General features: G+C 34.7%; 2 protein-coding genes and 1 long non-coding RNA gene across 14 annotated transcripts; 2 read left to right on the forward strand and 1 right to left on the reverse strand.

Moving 5' to 3' along the window:
- Nucleotides 1-8,519: 8,519 nt before the first annotated feature.
- LOC130730980 (pre-mRNA splicing factor SR-like 1) lies at nucleotides 8,520-19,668 on the reverse strand. Of its 12 annotated transcripts, none has more exons than XM_057583153.1 (8): nucleotides 19,379-19,668; nucleotides 15,333-15,707; nucleotides 13,188-13,256; nucleotides 12,858-13,096; nucleotides 12,524-12,593; nucleotides 12,263-12,330; nucleotides 10,560-12,165; nucleotides 8,520-9,862 (listed from the first exon to the last, which is right to left on the reverse strand). In XM_057583153.1, exons 2-3 carry the CDS (start codon nucleotides 15,618-15,620, stop codon nucleotides 13,239-13,241), a joined length of 306 nt encoding a protein of 101 aa, XP_057439136.1. In that variant the 5' UTR covers nucleotides 15,621-15,707; nucleotides 19,379-19,668; the 3' UTR covers nucleotides 8,520-9,862; nucleotides 10,560-12,165; nucleotides 12,263-12,330; nucleotides 12,524-12,593; nucleotides 12,858-13,096; nucleotides 13,188-13,238. The 12 variants fall into 12 exon arrangements, with proteins under 12 accessions (XP_057439136.1, XP_057439137.1, XP_057439133.1 ...); XM_057583154.1 differs by having other exon boundaries at nucleotides 12,421-12,593; XM_057583150.1 differs by lacking the exon at nucleotides 12,524-12,593.
- LOC130726346 (1-aminocyclopropane-1-carboxylate oxidase 1-like) lies at nucleotides 8,760-11,142 on the forward strand. Its single transcript, XM_057577602.1, has 3 exons — nucleotides 8,760-8,897; nucleotides 10,533-10,702; nucleotides 10,875-11,142. Exons 1-3 carry the CDS (start codon nucleotides 8,760-8,762, stop codon nucleotides 11,140-11,142), a joined length of 576 nt encoding a protein of 191 aa, XP_057433585.1.
- Nucleotides 17,795-19,194, forward strand: LOC130730981 (uncharacterized). Its single transcript, XR_009016540.1, has 2 exons — nucleotides 17,795-17,931; nucleotides 18,063-19,194. It is a non-coding gene; the product is annotated as an uncharacterized LOC130730981 (long non-coding RNA).
- Nucleotides 19,669-19,876: the final 208 nt, after the last annotated feature.

A 19,876-nucleotide genomic window follows, 5' to 3' on the forward strand; every position in this document is an offset into this window, starting at 1 on the left:
CATGGTTTTCTTCTCATTATTTTGTCAATTCATTTACGCCCTTGAGATCTGATATTAATTTAAGTGGAAATACTTGAATTAAATGTCACCAAAATTTCCTTTTTATATATAGCTAGGATCAGCCACCCTTTTACCTCTTTTGAGGGGTTTTATTCTATTCAATTTTATATTAATATGTCTAAGCACAGCAGATGATAAAGAATGCTGTTCTATCTCCACGTGCAACCGCGCTGATGTAATTCGTTCCCCTTTTCTGTTTCTTCCAAATGGATTCAAGACACCTGTCCACGTTTTATTACGCCTATTTTCCAATTTTAATATTCATTTTAAAAGTTATTTATATGATCAAGAAAGATTATGACCCATCTTTCTCATCTTTCTCCGTTTGAAAATAAAAAATAAAAAATGACAAGACATGGTTTGTTTGGTAAGAATAAATCACTTTTTCTTATAAAGCCGGATGTTACTGATCAGGGAGTGATCAAGCTACCCGCTGATGAGGGGTAGGAGAGAGGGGGTCTGGACGCGTGGAAGGACTCCTGAGCTGGTAAGGTCCCGGGAGGGGCTCCTGCAAGGCTCTCTGATGCTGAAGTCAGTAAGTGAAGTAGTGAGTATGGTGAGAGTAGTGAGAATACGTTACCTTGCAATGGAAGATGTGCTCCTCTTATATAGTGGAGGTGAAATTAGGGTTGGAGCCATGCAACGTCATGCATGGCTCGTACGCAGGGTAAAGCCCGCCGTTGGATTACCTGCGGTAGCTGCAGTGGAACAGTGATCCAACAGCTTGGGGTTTCTACAGACCTGCACCAGCCAACCTATTCCTTAGGGTGGTTGGCCTAGGTCAACCCCTATTAGGTGGGCCCTAAGTCTTATCCTTACCTTAGGTGGTAGGTCCCATAAGCCGGACGCTCCCTGCAGGTTCCATAGATCGTCCCCCAACAGAGACATTTTGTGGGGTCCGTGGTGGTCCAGGGTGCCCTATCCGTCTTCGGCCAGGGTTCCCGGAACAGTTACATTCTAGTTATTGATGTAAGAGTTGTGTTTGTGAGTAATATCTAATTATATCTCAAAGCGATCTATAATTTTAAAAATATGCTCTAAGATATGGTAATGACCGGAACAGAACACTCAATTTTTTTTTTAAATGAAGGGATATGTACTCAACCCACAGAGTCACACTCACTGGCCGTGGATAACAAAGTTAACACATTCGAGGAAGAAAGATGAACGCAGAAGACAAGAGGTTGCATTAATAAGATACCTGCGTCTGTTTCAAAGAGAAAATAATTGAACCACGTGGATGTCAATCGGAGCATCCAACGCTGTAGTTCATGGATGATGGAAGATGAGATTGTGACTGATCATCCAGAAACTGGGTCCCCGCCATTCAACTCTTGTTGGCCTACAGTTGCGGCAGGCAAGACATGAAGGCCACATTGTGTTTTTTTTTTATGCACTAATATATTCCACAACAATCAGAAAGAAATAAGACTAATTATTTTGAGGTTCATCTTAATTACGTGTTTAGAAAATATAAGCGAATACATGTTTAGTAGACATTCACGTCAAATTGTTACACTAATAGTTTCTTCAGAAAAGATTAATTCACATTAACTAGTGCTGGAATTGGAATCAAATGTCTTGAGCATTAGGTAATTATTTTCAAACAAATCATTCTCTACAAATCATTCTTTTTTTTTATACATCGGAAAGATAAATTGCACCCGCCAGAAATCGATCCCTGGACTTCCCCTACCCAATCCATATGTCCCCAGCTTCTACCACTTGATCTATCATGCGATGACTACAAATCATTCTCTATTAACACTGTTCAGCATTAAAATCTTAACTAAATGCTTAAAAAGTTCAATTGTATGTGAACTGTGCTTAAGCGGTTAAGCCTATTAGTGATAATATTATTTTTTAAACGTTTTCTTCACCCACCCATTTTTATTTTCTAATATTTTTTGGAAAAATATTGTCCAAGTTGAAAAGGGGTTGAGTTTCCATTCCAAAATTTAAACCCTAGTGTTTTAACTTTTAGGTCATCAGTTCAACAAATCAAACAAAATTTTGACGAACCATGATGTATAATGTATTGGTTAGCTCACTTCATCATTTAATTATGAGGTTGGGGGTTCGTTTCTTGTCCATGAGAATGAAACGCATTTCATGACCAATCGTTTACTACTTAGAGCAAACATCTACAACAAGGAAAGATTAATCATTAATACTGGCGGTGAATATATACTTTGAACTCACCAAAATAAAAATAAATATTTAACAAAAATATAAATATATTGAAGGAGTTCTTCAATGCTCATTGAGTGTGTGTGATTTTTTTCATTTTTTATTTATTTATAATTATACAAAAATGTTAACCTAATTAAGTAATAATAGAGATGATTATAGAGAAATGACACATGGAGTAGATAAAAACACATAAAAAAAAGTTAAACACAATGTATCCATGTATAGTATAATAAGTTTAAGCTATTCTTCTTGAAAATGAAATAACTTCAATATTCTTATTCTCACAAAGCCACATATATCATATTACATTTTTCTAATTATTTTTTCGTAAAGTCACATGTATTTCTCAAATTTGTATCAAATATTAATTTTACACTTTTTTGCAAAAAATAAATTACTAATTTTTATTTATTTAATTATTCACTCAAATAACTTTTTACAATGAATATTCAATTTTTATCTATGATATTATATATTAATTAAATGACTCTTAGTCATAAGTACCTTTAAAAACCATCTTTCTAATAAGTTTCTGTCAATTAGACTATTTTGAGAGTTTTTTCAAAAATTTAAGTTTAAATACAAATTTTAACTTAATTATCTTTCACACCACTTAAATATAATTTTTTGTAAAATAAAATATTAGTATTATTTCTTAATCTATTAGACATTACCTTAAATCATACCCAAAAAGGTATGATTCAATAAATTATATATTATATAATTTTTTAACCAGCACTCTTAAAGTATTGGCTACAGAAAAAAGGTAAGGATATGTATGAAAATATATCTATATACTATAGAAAAGAAGAACTCTGTGAGACCCACTTAGATGAGTTGGCACTCCCAGGTTCACTCTTATCCACCCTCCCTCATTAGCTGACAAGTGTCAAGCTCTAAATCATTCTGACAAATTTATGGTGAGACAATTTCTCCTTAATTTTGGTTTTGTGGCCCATCATTGACAATCTATTGAATAATCATAAAAAATCTCATTAATTGTTGATTAATTTTTTTTAACTGTCCATTTATGCTGAATCAAAAGTCATCACCCATCATTAACTACTTATGGAATAGTCATTCAAAATACTATTAATTGTTGTTTAATTTTTTTTAAACTCTCCATTAATGCTGTAACAAAAGTCATCACCCATCATTGACTACCTATGGAATAATCATTCAAAATCACATTAATAGATGTTTAATATTCTTATTCATACATAAGGCTTAAAAACAAAAACTTTCTCACTTTTGTTATACGTATTTTGCTTTCTTTTTTTATGTGATTAAAACTGATTTTGCTAACCTTTCAAAAAGTACGTTTTTGAAATCAAGATTCAAATTTTAAAATTTTGACAACCTATAAATTCAAATTTTGAATATTCTTTTTGGAACAATATTCTCCTTCATTTTTTCACGTGCAAACAACATAAACCCTAATTGTTTTCATCTATATAAACTCTCTTATGTAATTCTTCTCCTCTATCATTCCATTATTTAACCATCATCTAAGAGCTTTGAAATAACTATTGTTGTGATGACTGGGAAATTGAGAAGCAAATGCTGAAAAAGCAAAAAAAGTTTAGGTATTGCTTCTGATTCAACCAGTTTCTTGCCATATCATAAGGGTATAGTTACATTTCTATGAACATTATGAAATGATCTGCAACGTGTGTGATTTATTGAAATGATTTTGATTAGAGTGATGCTTTTTTACTTTTCCTTCTGTAATTTCATAGGCCTCATCACCATGGGACTTTTATTGCGAATTGGAATTGGGGGATGGTGAGCTTATATGAAAGATTCTTCAAGAGTGAAACATATAACTCAAGAAACATATACATCTTTATATTTTAGGCATGAATCTTCATCTACTGACCTTGCTGCTTGATTTAATGTTTAGCATGTTACAATTTGGTTATACTCTTTTTCTTTTGGTGTTCACAGATTTTGGTTGATGATGACAGTGTTGAACAGTTGCGGCTTACATAATTAGTATTAAGTGATGTAAGTTAAAATAAAATTAAATACTATTATATATGCACATGCTATCACTATAGATAGTTATGTATTGTGAATTTCAATTTTTACTCTTATTTCAGGATAGTTCAGATCCGTTCATGACAAATACTTCTAGATTAAAAGCTGATGCATCTTCTTCCAACTTAGCAAAGATTGTCGTTTTATGTTGTAATTTATTTATTTATTTGTGCACTTTGAGTTATTTACTGTTTTGCGTTTAGATTATGGTGTGAATATTATATTTTTTAGGTCATATAGAATTTTTTGGGACATAATATTATATTTAAGTTAATGGAGTTCTTTTTTTATAAAATGTAAACAAAAATTGAGATTTGAGTTTGAAATTTTAATTGAGTACTAAATAATAGTAATTGGAGCCTAATTTTCAGTCAGATTTTAAAACACTTGATACATTTTTTTTAACAAAATAAGCAAATCAATAATAAATATAATGGGTAGATATTAACTTTCGTATGCAAAATCAGATTTAGTTTGTGATCAATATAAATAAGAGAAATCTGTTTATTTAATGAAAAGGAAATGAATAATCAATTTTAAAAAAATCATTTTGATTGGGATACATTTAATTTCAAGGTAAAATAAATTAAAAAATGTCAATTCTGTTTTAGTGAATAAATTTGATTTCTCCTTTAATAATAATTAATGGAGTTTCTTTAACTTTTTTATGTAATAAATATAAAATTTAGAATAATTCCATAGATTATGGTGTGGATATTCAATTTAATATTGAAATTTGAGTTTGAAATTTGAAATTGAAAATTGGTTGTGAATAATAGTACTTGCGTCAAAATTTATGGTGTGATATTAAAAAAATGTAAACGCTTAATCCTTTAGTTTTAATGAAAAAAGAAAATAAATATGGAATTTAATGAGTGCAGTACATAATCAACTTTCTTAAGCAAAATCAGATTTAGTTAGTTATGAGTATAAATAAGGCAAATCCGTTTTTTAAGTAAAAAGGAAATGAATAATCAATTTAGAAAAAAAAAACATTCTAATTGGGCAACATGAAATTTCGGAGTGGAATGATAAAAAAAAGAGTCAGTTCCGTTTTAATGAGTAGATTTTGATTTTTCCTTTCATAATAATTATTGGGGTTTCTTTTACCTTTTTTAGAAAAAAGGTAAATAATGGAATGATCTCATAGATTAAGGAGCGAATATTTAATTTTATTTAATTAATTTATTATTTTTAAAATTGTAAAAAATAATTTTGCGATTTGAGTTTGAAATTTAAAATGGGTACTAAATAAAAGTAATTTGATCCAATTTTTCACTCGGATTTTAAATTATTTTGCTCAGACACAGAATACGCTCTTCTTTCCACCCTAAATCATTTGTAAATTCATTCATAATAATTAATTAGGTTTCTTTTAATTTTTTAAGAAATAAATATAATTTATAGAATGATCTCATTGATTAATGAGTCAATATTCAATTTAAGTTAATGGATTTCCTTTTTTAAAAATTGTAAAAAAAATTGAGATTTGAGTTTGAAATTTAAAATGAGTACTAAATAATAGTAGTTGAGGCCAAATTTTCAGTCAAATTTTAAAACATTTTTCTTAAATGAGTACTATATACTTATGATTATATTACATGGTAAAAAAGTTCGACGGGGAAAAACATTCTACACAAGAAATAGTTCATGTAAAAACTAATAATTTTTGCTAACTCTTCATTCCCATCCTTCCCTTATGGCTCCTAGCTTTTACCACTATTGTTAACTCTTGGGAACAATTTTTAATCTAATTTAAATATATTTTTTATAATTTTAAAAATATTTAGGATTAAATGTATATAAAGTTTTTGTCAAATTTTGCAAGTTGTGTAATACTCATTGATATTTTGTTTGGTTGAATGCTCATTTTTCAATTTTTCATATCTTAATTCAAGGCTTAATAGCTTTTTTGGTCCCTCACTTATCACAGTTTTGCACTTTTGGTCCCCAATAAAAAATTAGCATTTTTGATCCTCCACATTGCTTATTTGTTTGCAAAAATGATCCCTATTTAGACGAAAACTGCAAAAGTGTGTAAATATGAGGGACTAATTTTGCTAATTTTTTCCTAAAGGGACCAAAAGTGAAAAATTGTGATAAGTGAGGGACCAAAAGAGCTATTAAGCCTAATTCATTAATCATGCTTAAATAATGAGATCAATATTCGCCGTGCAACGCACGGGGTAAAAACGCTAGTGGTTTTGAAAGTAATAGTTCAATGGTTTTTGGTGAGATAAAGTTGAATAATGCTAGGACGCTCACCGACCGTTGATCGACCATGATTTTTAATTTAGAGGATGGAGAGCTGGGATAGTTGGAGCGCATATTCAAATCTGCCATTTCATTGTTTACACGTCATAATTTAGAGATCTTGTCAAGTTTAATTGATCCATGTATTATTATACAAGTAATACTCAATTTTTTTATAAAATCCAAGTCTCACATGACTATCTTTAATAAGTCATCTATGGAAACATCTAAATATATAGTTGCGGCATTTTATGAATCTTTATAGTAGTGGTTTACATTGAAGTCGTAATGTAGTATTGCTCAGAAGTTAGCCTTTAAAGTCTCCTTTCATTTTTATTGATCGCTTTGCTATTCTATTTTAAACCAACTTATATAGTGTCACACCTATAATTGCAATTAAGCATGTCTCCCATAAGTATGTTTGTAGTAATTTTCTCCATTTCTATATGAAATACAGGTTATACAGCATAAATTTTACATTTCAAAATAATAAACACTAACATATTATTGTATTAGATTCTGATACCTAAATATTAAAAAATTGCTGCAGAAACATTTTAATTAGGAATGTTTATGATTCAGATGAAAAAATCCATTTAGTTAAACTTAAAAATAAAATGTGAATTTAATTTTAAAAATTATAAATAGATGGTTGCTATTGAGCTAGATCAACGAATATGTGGCTTGAACGACAATCAGCGGCAAATGGTGACAAGAGGCGGAAATTGGTCTGGCTGAATGGTGATGGATGTGTATGGTGAGTGTTTAAGCAACATAGCAACTTAAGATTGACACTTTCCTAAGGTATGAGTGAGACACATGGCGGCGACACTCAAAATTAAAAGTAATGCCCAATATAGATGAATCTTTGGGTTGGTTCGATTTCAATTTTTATAAATCAGAGACTCGTATGATCAATGGTCGAATAAGTAAAAAAAATGGTCCAGACAAATTCATAAATCCAAACCACATGTGTTTTTCCTTCAATTCAAGTTGGGTTGATCAAGTTCATAAGATCGACCCAGATTATGTGTAAACTAGTGCAAGGTTGGGATGTAATTTAGGGCATTACTTTTAACACATCCACAAATTACTAATTGGCTTTTAATCCTTTTATATGTTTCAAGTTCATGTAAGTATAAAGACTTTTGGTTTTAGTCCTCACATTACAAAACACCAAATTTAATTTAAATCATCATATTTGAAAGTAGTATGATTTTAGGCCCGAACGTTAACATTTGTTACAAAAAATGTAATGTGGCAGGTGGAGTTCCACATTAGCATTTAACATGTCACTTTTTGGTAAATAACATGTCACTGATTAGAGGTGATGTGTTAATTTTTTATTCTTTCCACTCACACACACAACCAAAAAAACTGTTTCGTGGAGGTTATGTTTTTGGTGATTTTTTACCATGACTAAATACATGATGACATATTTGCAATTCGGATGGTTAGTGGTGGTTAAAAACCGTTAGAACAAACCACACAATTTACTAATGTAAGTATTTAATGACCTAAATCAAAATAGAAAAAATAGGTAATATAAGAAGGTTAGATGTAACCCAAAGGAAAACATCAATAAGTATTCACAGAACATAATAAATCCAAAAAATCGATCATGCTCCTCGGGTCATTGGGGAGATTAAAGAATTGCCAACTAAGGACCATTGGAGTGTTGTTTTGAAAAGAATCCCGCAGGAATGTAACTACCCTACTGACCACCTTGCTAGATGGGAACATTGGCCGCAAACCCGGCCTTTTGTGTGTTAGACTCCCTTTGCTGTTGTTTAGATTAGCTTTTGTTGTAGTTTTTTGATGCAGAAAAAAATAAAAAAATCTGAACATAACCTAACTTCAACCCAATAGATAAAGAAGAGAAGGAAAATTAAAAGAGAAGCAACAAACTTTACAATAATAAAATTCCTTCTACTGCTAAGGATAACCTAACCCACCGCATCCTTGAAAGAAGATTCTAAAAAATAAGTCTCATTAAAACTTTATCAGGATAAAAAAAAACCCTTAGGAAAACCCGGTAAAGGAAAAAAGAGTACAATTTTTTCTAAAATCTAGAGTTACCCTCCAAGGAGAATTAGAAGACAGAACTAAGAGACTAGAGGCCAAAAATCCAATGTTCCACTACCCAGTCCAAATCTGCCCAGAAACTTCAACATCCAAAAGCCTTCAATAAGAAAAAAGCACATTGAGAAATAATGCCATCTGTAATGAAGTGGACCCATCATGACACCAAGCCTGCAACTCAAATTCACATTGCCAAAACGCCACCCCTAATGCAATCCTTCAAATGGTTACTTAAAACCATATCTGCAACCAATTTATCAGATACCCAAGTAAAAGCAAAGCACAAAAACATTACAATACCAGCACAACTAACTAAGTAACCAATATCACACACCCAGCATTGTTGCACGAGATTCCATAAAAAACTAAGGCAAAATCTGCACGGTTTACAACATTTCCAAGCAAACCCGTGGATTCCCAATCCATTCAAAAGTTGAAACTCCAAAGGATGGGTCGTTGGCTTTGATCCCAAGCCAAACTCTGAATGAATTCCATCAACTACCCTCTCAATGTCCACTGATTCTCCCCTAAACAGCACCCCATTTCTCAGATTCCAAATAGCTCCAATGGTGGCAATCCATATTGCTGAGACAGCCTTCCTACCCTTACCCCTCACATCTGGAACATCATGCTGCAGAAAATGATGGTCCGTTGACAGCCCCAACCAACTATCTCTTACATCTCATTTACATTTTCTTTCTCTTTCTCATTCTTCTTTTCCTATCACATTATCTGTTTATATCACACATTTTCTCTCTTCTACTATTATATCTTATTAGGTGGAGCTGTAATTAAACTGTGTACGAATTATTTTTCAAATTGAATCAGGCTTCGAATCAATCGGATGCCAACAACACTGAAAAATGTCCATAAATCATCTTTGTAACTTGCTAGATTACAGAATCAACAGCGTTTGTTTGGAACTATGAATTGTTGGTAGCATACAATTAGGAAAATCTGAAAACAGAACATTGAATTCTTCTGTGAATTGAAATATGAAAACCTGGTTTCTAGTTTCTAGGACATTCACATATAGTGTGCGGTTGGTATAAACTAATGAATATTGAATAATGAATTACCCTCCAATTTTATGTCTCACCGGTTAGGCTTAGGGACTGATTCAGCATGTTACAACTTACAATAGTATCCAGCCAAAACCGCCCACTGGTTGATTAGCTCCACCTTCCCTTTCTCCGTTTTGCTTTGAGTGTTACCTCAGTCTTTGCCACAGCCCCTGGTTTGGGGATACATAACATTCGCACAAGAGTAAGGATACGTTAACACGCACTTCAGCATAAAAAGTGGATGAAACTCTTTTTATAGATTGAGATATTCATTAAAGTTGCACTCAACTGGTATCCAAACACACTTGATTAGTTAAAATATTATGTGTACAACAATAATATTGGACTACCTAAACATTAGTTGATTAGAGAAGTGTGAGCTAACTTGTTAAGAGATTTGAATCACGAGTCACTACTTTATAAAAGTATTACCTAATCATCACTCTCAATTTGAGAGTTTATCCCAAAGCTATGTATTTAGAGATACCCACATGTGAAATTAGACTCCAAAAGCAGTAAGTTAAAGACTTGGTTTACAAGCAAAAATCTAGTTGCTGATCCAAACAAATGATAAAAAATGTAAATGATCTGAACATAGCAAAATTTGCTTGGATGTGTCATTCTAAAGGCACTCTTAACAAAATATCCAATCACTTTAAGTCTTTTCTAACAATTGTAAACTTTCAAATTACTTTAAGTAGCTTCTAGTTAGAGTGTTAAGAGAGTTTTAAATCATTTTGTAGCCCTATATATACCCTGTCGAGTTAGTAGTTATATCTCTTCAGCAAACAAAATCTTTCGCACAGAAATGGCTATCCCTGTCATAGATTGTTTATGCAGATTGAAAACCATGGAATTGACAAGAACCTGATGGAGAAGGTGAAGCAGCTGATTAACACTCACTATGAGGAAAACCTGAAGCAAAGCTTCTACGAGTCTGAGAAAGCAAAGAGCTTGGAGAAAAAACAGAATGCTTCTGATATAGATTGGGGAAGTGCTTTCTTCATTTGGCATCGTCCTACCTCTAACATCAAGCAGATTTCAAACCTCTGAGGAGCTTCGGTTAGTCAACTCAAAATCTCTATCTCTTTCTCTCAAACAAACACACAAACATAGTGGAATGCACAATTCTCAATCTTAAGATGCACATAACCTGATACAAGGATATGTAAATGCATGTAGGCAAACAATGGAACAGTACATTGAAAAACTCATTCAACTGGCAGAGGACTTATCTGGGCTCATGAGTGAAAACCTTGGTTTGGAGAAGGATTACATCAAGAAAGCATTTTCTGGAAGTGATGGTCCTGCAATGGGAACAAAAATAGCCAAGTACCCCCAATGCCCAAACCCAGAACTGGTGAGAGGACTCAGAGAGCACACAGATGCTGGTGGTGTATCATCCTTTTGCTCCAGGATGATCAACTGTCTCGTTTACATGATTAACTGACTAGTTTTAGTGACTTGCATCCTCAAAAGGGGAAGCCTATAGGCACCCCAAGAAGGCCCATCCCTCAAATTCCCATCATCATCCGAAATGATAAAAAGCAGAGACCGGGACAAAGGCAACAAGGGCCCATAATCGAAATTAGCATTCTCGCGACTTTAGATCATCGTTCACATGATTAACCGTCTCATTTTAGGGCCTTGCATACTCAAAAAGGGGAAGCCTTTAGGCACCCCAAGAAGGCTCAACCCTCAAATTACCATCATCCGAAAGTATAAACACACAGGGACAAAAACAAAGGAAACAAGGGTCCACAATTGAAATTAACATTCTCGCGACTTTAGGGTCATCGTTCACTTGATTAACTATCTCGTTTTAGGCACTTGCATACTCAAAAAACGGAAAGCTTTTAGGCACCCCAAGAAAGCTCAACACTCAAATTACCATTATCCGAAAGTATAAAAAGTAAGGACATGAACAAAAGCAAAACATTAGCTTCAATAACATAATTCCACATACTTTTTTTTATAGGCAAATGTCAGTTGTTAGTAATGTTAGTAAATTAGTCATCCTCAGGGTTCGAACCCTGGACCCTTCACCCTCCCAAACCCTTATGTCCCCTAGCTCTTACCACTTGAGCTAACCTTCGGGGACATAATTCCACATATTAATAGAAAGTAGTTATCTTTCACATTTAACTCATGCTTCATTACCTAAATTCTACAATATTGATATAACAGAGATTGTAAACCCATTATAGTTGATAGTAACTTTAGTAATTGATAACGATCATATACAGATAAAGGAAATAGAAAGATCTGTTTAGTTCAGAATCATAACTTCCTTAAGGAAATAAATTTTGAAGATAAAACGCATGCCAACATGTCTTCCCAGTAACAAGGAATTGTACTGCATAATCCATAAATTGCTAGGTCAAGATTCCATAATGTGCACAAAATTCAATTACGAACAGGGTTAGTTGTCCTTTATGTATGATACAGGAGTTGTTCATCCGTCAGAAGCTTCCTATTTTGCACAAACAAATTTACAACACACTGCGGATATTAAAGCAAGTTAATTGCTTTGAGGGGGAAATGTAATCATAATTCTTCAATCAACTTACTCATGATATCGCTGAAAATCCTCCTCCTTGAAGGGGAACTGCCCTGGCCATTCCACATTTTTAAGTATCTGCAAAATGTGAATATGGTGCAAAGAATTAGAAAATAAAAATACAATTAAATATTCATCAAATTTCAAGCAACAAGTGGAAAACAAGACTTTAGCCATCATGTTGACAACATAGCAGATGGATCAGTTGAGCAAAAAGAGTGCAACACTTGACAAAATAACTCTTTTGCATTGCTTGAATTGTTCTACACACCAGTCCATATCCTCCTTATTTCAGAGCTTGAATAATGAGGCAAACATCACCTCTGTACTGAGTATATGACCTATTCATTATCCAGTTATCAACACCAAAAGACCATCAAACTTCTAATTAAGGGCAATGAGGCAAGATTTTTAATTATATAATACATACTGCCAATTGATTAAAGGAGCATAAACATCATTGGGTCTGAGTTAATAACATTGTTTCTTAAGTGGAGGAAGATAAACACAAAGAAAAGTCAACCAAACTCATATTTAAAAGGGGAATTTTGAAGAAAAGCAATAAAGGTAAAATATTCCAGAAAGATAAGAACTTGATATATCACCTCATCCACAGAGGGACCACCCGTTATCCTTGCAGAAGCAATGAAGGACTTGCCACCCACAGCACCAGACATGTTCATAGACTGAGACAAGAATGAAGCAGCCCCAAATCCCAAAGGAGCCTTAACTCTTCGGCTATACTGCTTCACTAGATTGGCGGCAGCGCACGAAATTCTATTACAACATATAGCACGCTGTTATTTATGTATGATCCAGGAGATGCTCAACAGTCAGAAAATCCCTATTTAACACAAAAATGGGATACACAGTGAGGAAAGAAAATTAATTGTTTTGAGTGCAAAAATGTGATCATAGTTCTTCAATCAACCCACTCATCATATCGCTGGAAATCCTCCTCCTTGATGGGGAACTTCTCTGGCCATTTACACATTTTTCGGTATCTGCAAAATGGGGATATGGTGAAAAAATTTAGAAAAACAAATACAATCAAGTTTTCAGCAAATTTCAAGCAAAAAGTGGAACACAAGACTTTAGCCCATGAGAGTCATGTTGGAATCAGTTGAGAAGTGTAGCACCACACAAAATAACTCTTTTGCATTGCTTGAATTGTTCTAAACCATTAACAATATCCCCTATTTCAGAGATTGAATAATGAGGCAAACATCACCTCTGTACACAACCTATTCATTGTACAGATACGCACAATTTCATATTTTAAAGTTCTTGAACTTGCTACTTCTATATTTAAACCAAGAGTATGAATATGTTTGAATCATTCAATTTCAAAACATCATTTAGGAACATAAAGCCCCCCCAGCGCTTTCCAGTAGGAGAAACAGGTACCCCTAACCCAGAAAAATATTCATTTATTGAAAAAGAAAGGGTTGCCATTGCACAAAATATCATATAAATCTTTGGTACTACTTCATAGTTCTCAGCATACTGTATCAACAAACCCTCTTACAATTAGGCACCAACAAGCCAGCCATTACAGAGAACTTCAAACTACCTCTTGCGTCTAGACCCGGAACAAGGAACATGTCAACTAATCAAGTATAAAAGTATATGCAAAAATGTCAGCAAGTTTTTTTATAATAATCAAGTATAAAAGTACATGCAAAAATGTTATGCAAATGGCATGGTAATAATATCCTGAATAAAAGACATTTGACAATGAACCTCCCGTGTTACCGGATGGACAGCTGCGCATTACATAATAGTAGTTAGTATGTGTCTACATGATAATAGTGCCATGCCACAGATGTTACAAAATATTTCTTTTTTATGTTATAACTATCAAAGACACATATTGCAATTAGAAATAAATTATTCACCACTCTTGCCTAAATCATTCTAGGAGATCTCCAAGAAATTAAGCTACATAAAGGATAACCTTAAAAGAATAAAAGACAAATAGAACAAACAGGAATAAATACAGCTCCCGAGACTTAAAAACATGTCCACTGCAGACACAAGTGCTCAAGGTGTAAAAGTGAGAACTGGATTTATCTAGCATTGTGCAAAAGAAAGTTATCATCGCAAACAATCAACTGGTACATAAAATTTGCAGGTGAGAAAAGAATATAAAATTGATGATATGAAGGACAAATATTAGCTAAACCTCTGAAGGACAATGAAGAAAAGATGGGACAGATGGGAAAAAACTCATTTTGGTCCCCGAAAGATACACTTGTTATTCAATTGTTCCTGATACTCTTCTTCATTCTTGATTTTCAATTAACAGAAACACTTTTTTTCGTTCCAACTTCAATCTTTATTCTTGGTCTCTCAATCTCCCTATGTCTAGCAATCTGATCCCTCAAGTTCAGTAATGTGCAGACTCCATAGAGGATATAAGTACTGGGGATTCGTATTTTGAGGGATCAATCTAATCTTAACAGAATTAATTGATAACTTTTGACTTTCAGTGACCAACTAGATGAAAAAAAAACTCACTTTCTAACTGGAAACTAGAGTGTAGACTGTAGTGGTCTTAGAAAAAGACATTAAAAAAGCCGTGAAAAAAAAAGGAAGATACTTTTGAACTAGTACTTATCAGAAATTACTGGTAGGTGTAAAATGTTCATGTCCAAAGATACTGAAAGCCCCTCATACAACTCCAAATTATGGGATGAGGACGAACGTGTCACATTGGCAATCATAAATGATAATTTAAGATAAAAACCCACTAACACACTCAACTCAGACTCAATTATGATAATTTAAGATATATTATACAACAAACAAGTGAAATCATATACAATCAAATCAAATTGTATCATGAGTCATGAGGATTAATCTTCTCTAGTCTTGACACACAAGATGGTCAATTATGAAGGTAAGTATTAATTCATCAGATCCTACAAATATAAAATTGTGAAAAAGATCTTCACGCATAAAGAAAAAAAAAAGTACATGCACAGACACAAATGCACCACAATGAACACACGATTATTTCACTTCTCACCACTTTAACCAGAAAAGTTCCCTATACATTTTCAGGAACCTCTACATACCGCTCTTATGTAAGGAGAATCAGGGTGTTTCAATAGCCCGTGCATTTGTTTGACAGTGAGCTTCATTGTAAAGAACTTGTAAAGAAGACAGAAAGAAGTTGAAGGACCACGACAATTCCCCGTCATCCATGGTTCCACGTGATCAACTTGATTGTAGATCTCATCAATAACTTCATGGTATGTTTTTAAGCGATAGAGCTCCTTGAAGTAATCGGATGACAGAATAATCATACAAAGGACTTTCTCTAGCAAGGACCCAATTGGCCTGCCAGAAGTCTGTATCTCCATGATGGGTCATAAAATAAGTCACTACTCCCCAAGTTACAACTTCAAAATGTAAACTTTCAGCACCAATATGAAGTCACAGTTCCATTCCTACACCAAAAAAATAATAATAATAAGTATGAAAATTCAAAATAACAATTATATTGATGATGGAATAACAGTAAAGTAAATGAAACGAACAGAAAACAAAAAAAACCTATAGTTTGAGTACACCTATTAATAAGAGAAACAAAGTTTCTTAATTTCAAAGCAGAAAGCTCATTTGCTGCAAAAATTATAACAAATAAGGGAAACTGCAAAAATTATAACAAAGACCTTATGGCGCAGCAGAAAAGAAACTCAATAAATAGAAGGTCCACAATATAAGCAAAGCAGCAAGTCCATCAGTCAATTTCCCCTCATGAACCAAAATTTCCAGAAGCAATATCACCCACAACAAGATCATCGCGATCACCACCGTAAAGCACGAATGGTTAAGTCCCATTGATTATCAAGATTTAAAAACCGTCTCGTTTTAGAGACTTGCATCAATTATTTCCCCCAAATGTTGGTTTGGATCCCTCAAATTACTCGTTTGTCAAAAGGGGAAGCCTTTATGCACCAGAAGAAGGCTCATCCCTAAAAATATCATTAACCGAAAAGAAAGAAAGCAGGGACAGGGAGAAAGGCAACACGGGTCCATAATCATAATGCACTTTCGTGACTTTAAAGTCATCGATCACATGATTAACCATTTTAGGGACTCACATTGATGATTTACGTCAAATGTTAAATGTCATTTATTATTTGTTTGGATCCCTCATGAAGGATCAGCCCTCAAATTATCATCATCCCAAAAGATAAAGGCAACAAGGGTCCACTATTTTAGCCAACGGGATTAACCATCTCTATTTAGGGACTTGCAAACTCAGAAAGGGGAAGCCTTTAGGCACCCCAAGAAGGCTTAGCCCTCAAATTACCATCATCCGAAAAGGGACAGTGACAAAGGCAACACGGGTCCGCAATCGAAATTACCATTCTCGGGACTTAAGGGACATATTCATCATATCGTTTTAGGGACTTGTAGACTAAGAAATGGGAAGCCTTTAGGCACCCCAAGAAGGCTTAGCCCTCAAATTACCATCATCCGGAAAAGGGACAGTGACAAAGGCAACACGTTACCATTCTCGGGACTTAAGGGACATATTCATCATATCGTTTTAGGGACTTGCAGACTAAGAAATGGGAAGCCTTTAGGCAACCCAAGAAGGCTTAGCCCTCAAATTACCATCATCCGAAAAAGGGACAGTGACAAAGGCAACACGAGTCCGCAATCGAAATTACCATTCTCGAGACTTAAGGGACATATTCATCATATGGTTTTATTCATCAACACGGGTCAGACATACTTCCATTTCATACAAAACAGCTAAAAAGATGGCTAAGGAAAACAAAAGCCAAAAATAAAATTAACCATAGAAGAAATTATCCAAGGATCCAAGCGCTCTCCAACTCTCCACATAAACAGAATTAATAAATATAGCCTTCTAGTAAATTAGAACAAAACAGAAAATCACTCTCTAACATACTGAGTGCCCTTTCTTGAATTTCAAATTCATCCACTCCAACATCTACTATGTCTCACAAAATCAAATCAAGCAGAAATGAAGCTCCCAATCTTTTGATCCTTTCATGTTGAATCAAGAAACCCACAGTGAAAATTGGGTGGGAATCGGACCAAGAACCCTAATGTTAGGGTTGAGATTGAAAGTTAGTTGAGGGTGGAAGTCAAGAACCGTCGAAATGAACGAAAACAAGAGATGAAGGTTGAACCCGTGCGGGGTGGTCGAAGAAGATGAAAGAAAAGGCGAGATTGGTAGTGAATGGTGAAAGGGATTCACCAGCATTAGCCTCTGATTCGATTGAAACACGGAGACGAGTGAAAGCAGCGATCAGCGTGTTCTAGGGTTTTGATTCTGGGGTACTGTGAGCGAGGAGTAGAGGGGTAGGGCGATCAGAGTGAGAAAGACCATGAGATGCCACCGGCGGAAGCATCATCAACGATGAACCCGCCGCCGCAATAATCCTCTCGATTCTCGGTGGTCGTCGCCGTCGGAAAGAAAGAGAAGAGTGACTGTGTGGGTTTTGGAAAGGAAAACCTCTCCTACGATTCAAGTGCGTGTGCAAGTCCTGAAATTCCCTCATCTCAGATCCCCAATTCGCCAACCTTCACCTTCACCGATCATCTGCTAAAACCGCCGATTTTACCCGCCTCCGGTTCATGTTTTCTACCATCATCCTCGATTCCGGTCGAAGATACGCCTCATCGTTTTCTGTAAGTTCTCTCATACAAAACCCTTCTCCCAATTTAGCAGCTCCACAAAATTCTCTCTACGAATTGAAAAACGGTGTCAGTGTCTCTGACCGTGTCTTTGGTTCCTGCAATGGTTTAATCTCCATACTCAGTTTGAGCGAAGGAGAATTTTCGGTTCGTGTGTGGAACCCCGCTACGGGGTCAATTTCTCGGAACGAGGGGCTTTGACTTTGAGAGGATTGATTTTGGGTTTGGCTATGATTATTTAACTCATACCTACAAGGTGCTGAGTTTCTATGAAAATAACCCGACCCATGGGTGACAATAGTTGGAGAAGCATTCAAGTTTCAACCCTTCCCTGGTATTACTGATCCGATGCAATGGACACAAGATGGAGTTTACTTGAGTCACTGGTACTCTTAATTGGGTAGCTTGTGATGAATTGAAGGGTCATCATATAGTTTCACTTGATTTGGGCAAGGAGACATATGCACACTTGTCTCTGCCTTATCCTTCTGCTCAAGTCATTTGTTCTGGTCAAGTTCTTGGGGTTTTGAGGGACTGCCTATGTGTTTCTCACGATTATGAGCTCACTCATTTCGTTGTTTGGCAAATGGAAGAGTTTGGTGTTGAGAAATCTTGGACTCAATTGGTGAAGGTTAGTTATCAATATCTTCAAAATTCTGGTTACCCAGAATTTTTCTCTGGGCTGATGGCTGTGTGCATGTCTGAAGATGATGATATCCTCATGATGTCATATCATGATGAGTCCCAAGCAATTCTATACAATCGCAGAGATAGTAGATTACAACGTATAGAAATTACTAACAGCATACCTCGTGGCATGAAAGGCACGAGTTGTGGTACGAATAACAGAGTCAAGAACTAAGAGTCAGGGGGGTGAGACGGCAAGATTTTTTGGCCGGCTAAGTGAAGGTGGTGAGGAATTGAAGGGTGAGTGAGGTTGTCCTTGTGTACAGTTTCAGACAGCAGAGAACTAACGGGTAAGTCAGCTATACTGGTGTAAAACTCATCAAGGCCTCCCAAATCAGATTTGGCTCCCAATAATTGTATCACAGCACCTAAGGGTAATGTAAGGAAACTTAAGAGTAAGTCCATGAAATCCTTACCCCCATGAGCATAGATTACATTCCCATTAGATTTTCTGATGGCCAACTTGAGGTTGATTTGAATGTGTTGAGATTTGGCTCATTATATTTTGGGCTAAAATCTTTAGTTTATTAGGATTTGATTTAATGTGGATTGTAAAAGGTTTTAAGGGATTGTTATAGGATTTATGTGACTCAGTAGTCTTAGATTGAGCAATCCATCATGTTAGTTGATGATGTTATTGTCCTCCTAGGTCATAAGTTAAAGACATGTAAGTTCTAATTAGTAATTAGAATTTGACACTAGAACATTTCACTGTGAAACCAAACATGCTGTAAAGGAGGAAGAGTTGGAGTACCTGCTTGCTTAGGAACTGAACTCCAACATCAATGATCATACATAGTTATATGTCTCAAAAAAATTTCATCCTCCTCAGGTGACCACAGACCCTTCCTAAGCTTTTGCTTTTTACAGCAAGAGTGTCTTCCCATGTGTTAGCTTGCAAGTTAACACACAATGAGGGGTGGAATTTTCTGGAGAACAGAAAGCTTTTGCTTGTTGAATTTCTTGGAGAAATGTCAGCACTGAATCCAGAGTGTGACTGGTAAAGTATTATGAGAGTGAGAGAAAGAGATTATATGAAGGAAAGAAAAGAAAATGAAGTGGGTTCAGAGAAAAAGGAGTTGAATTTAATATAAGAGCCAGGCCCCACTAGAGATGTCATTGTTAAGCTTCCTTCCTTCTATTGCTTTCTTTTCTCTCTAAAAAAGTATAGGTGTCCTTCTATTTTTTGTTTTTTTTCCTCTTAAAAAATACACCTTGATTTGTTTATTTTCTCTTAAATTGGAATGAAGTT

Source organism: Lotus japonicus, chromosome 1, assembly GCF_012489685.1.
Source record: "Lotus japonicus ecotype B-129 chromosome 1, LjGifu_v1.2".
Lineage (NCBI taxonomy): Eukaryota > Viridiplantae > Streptophyta > Magnoliopsida > Fabales > Fabaceae > Lotus > Lotus japonicus.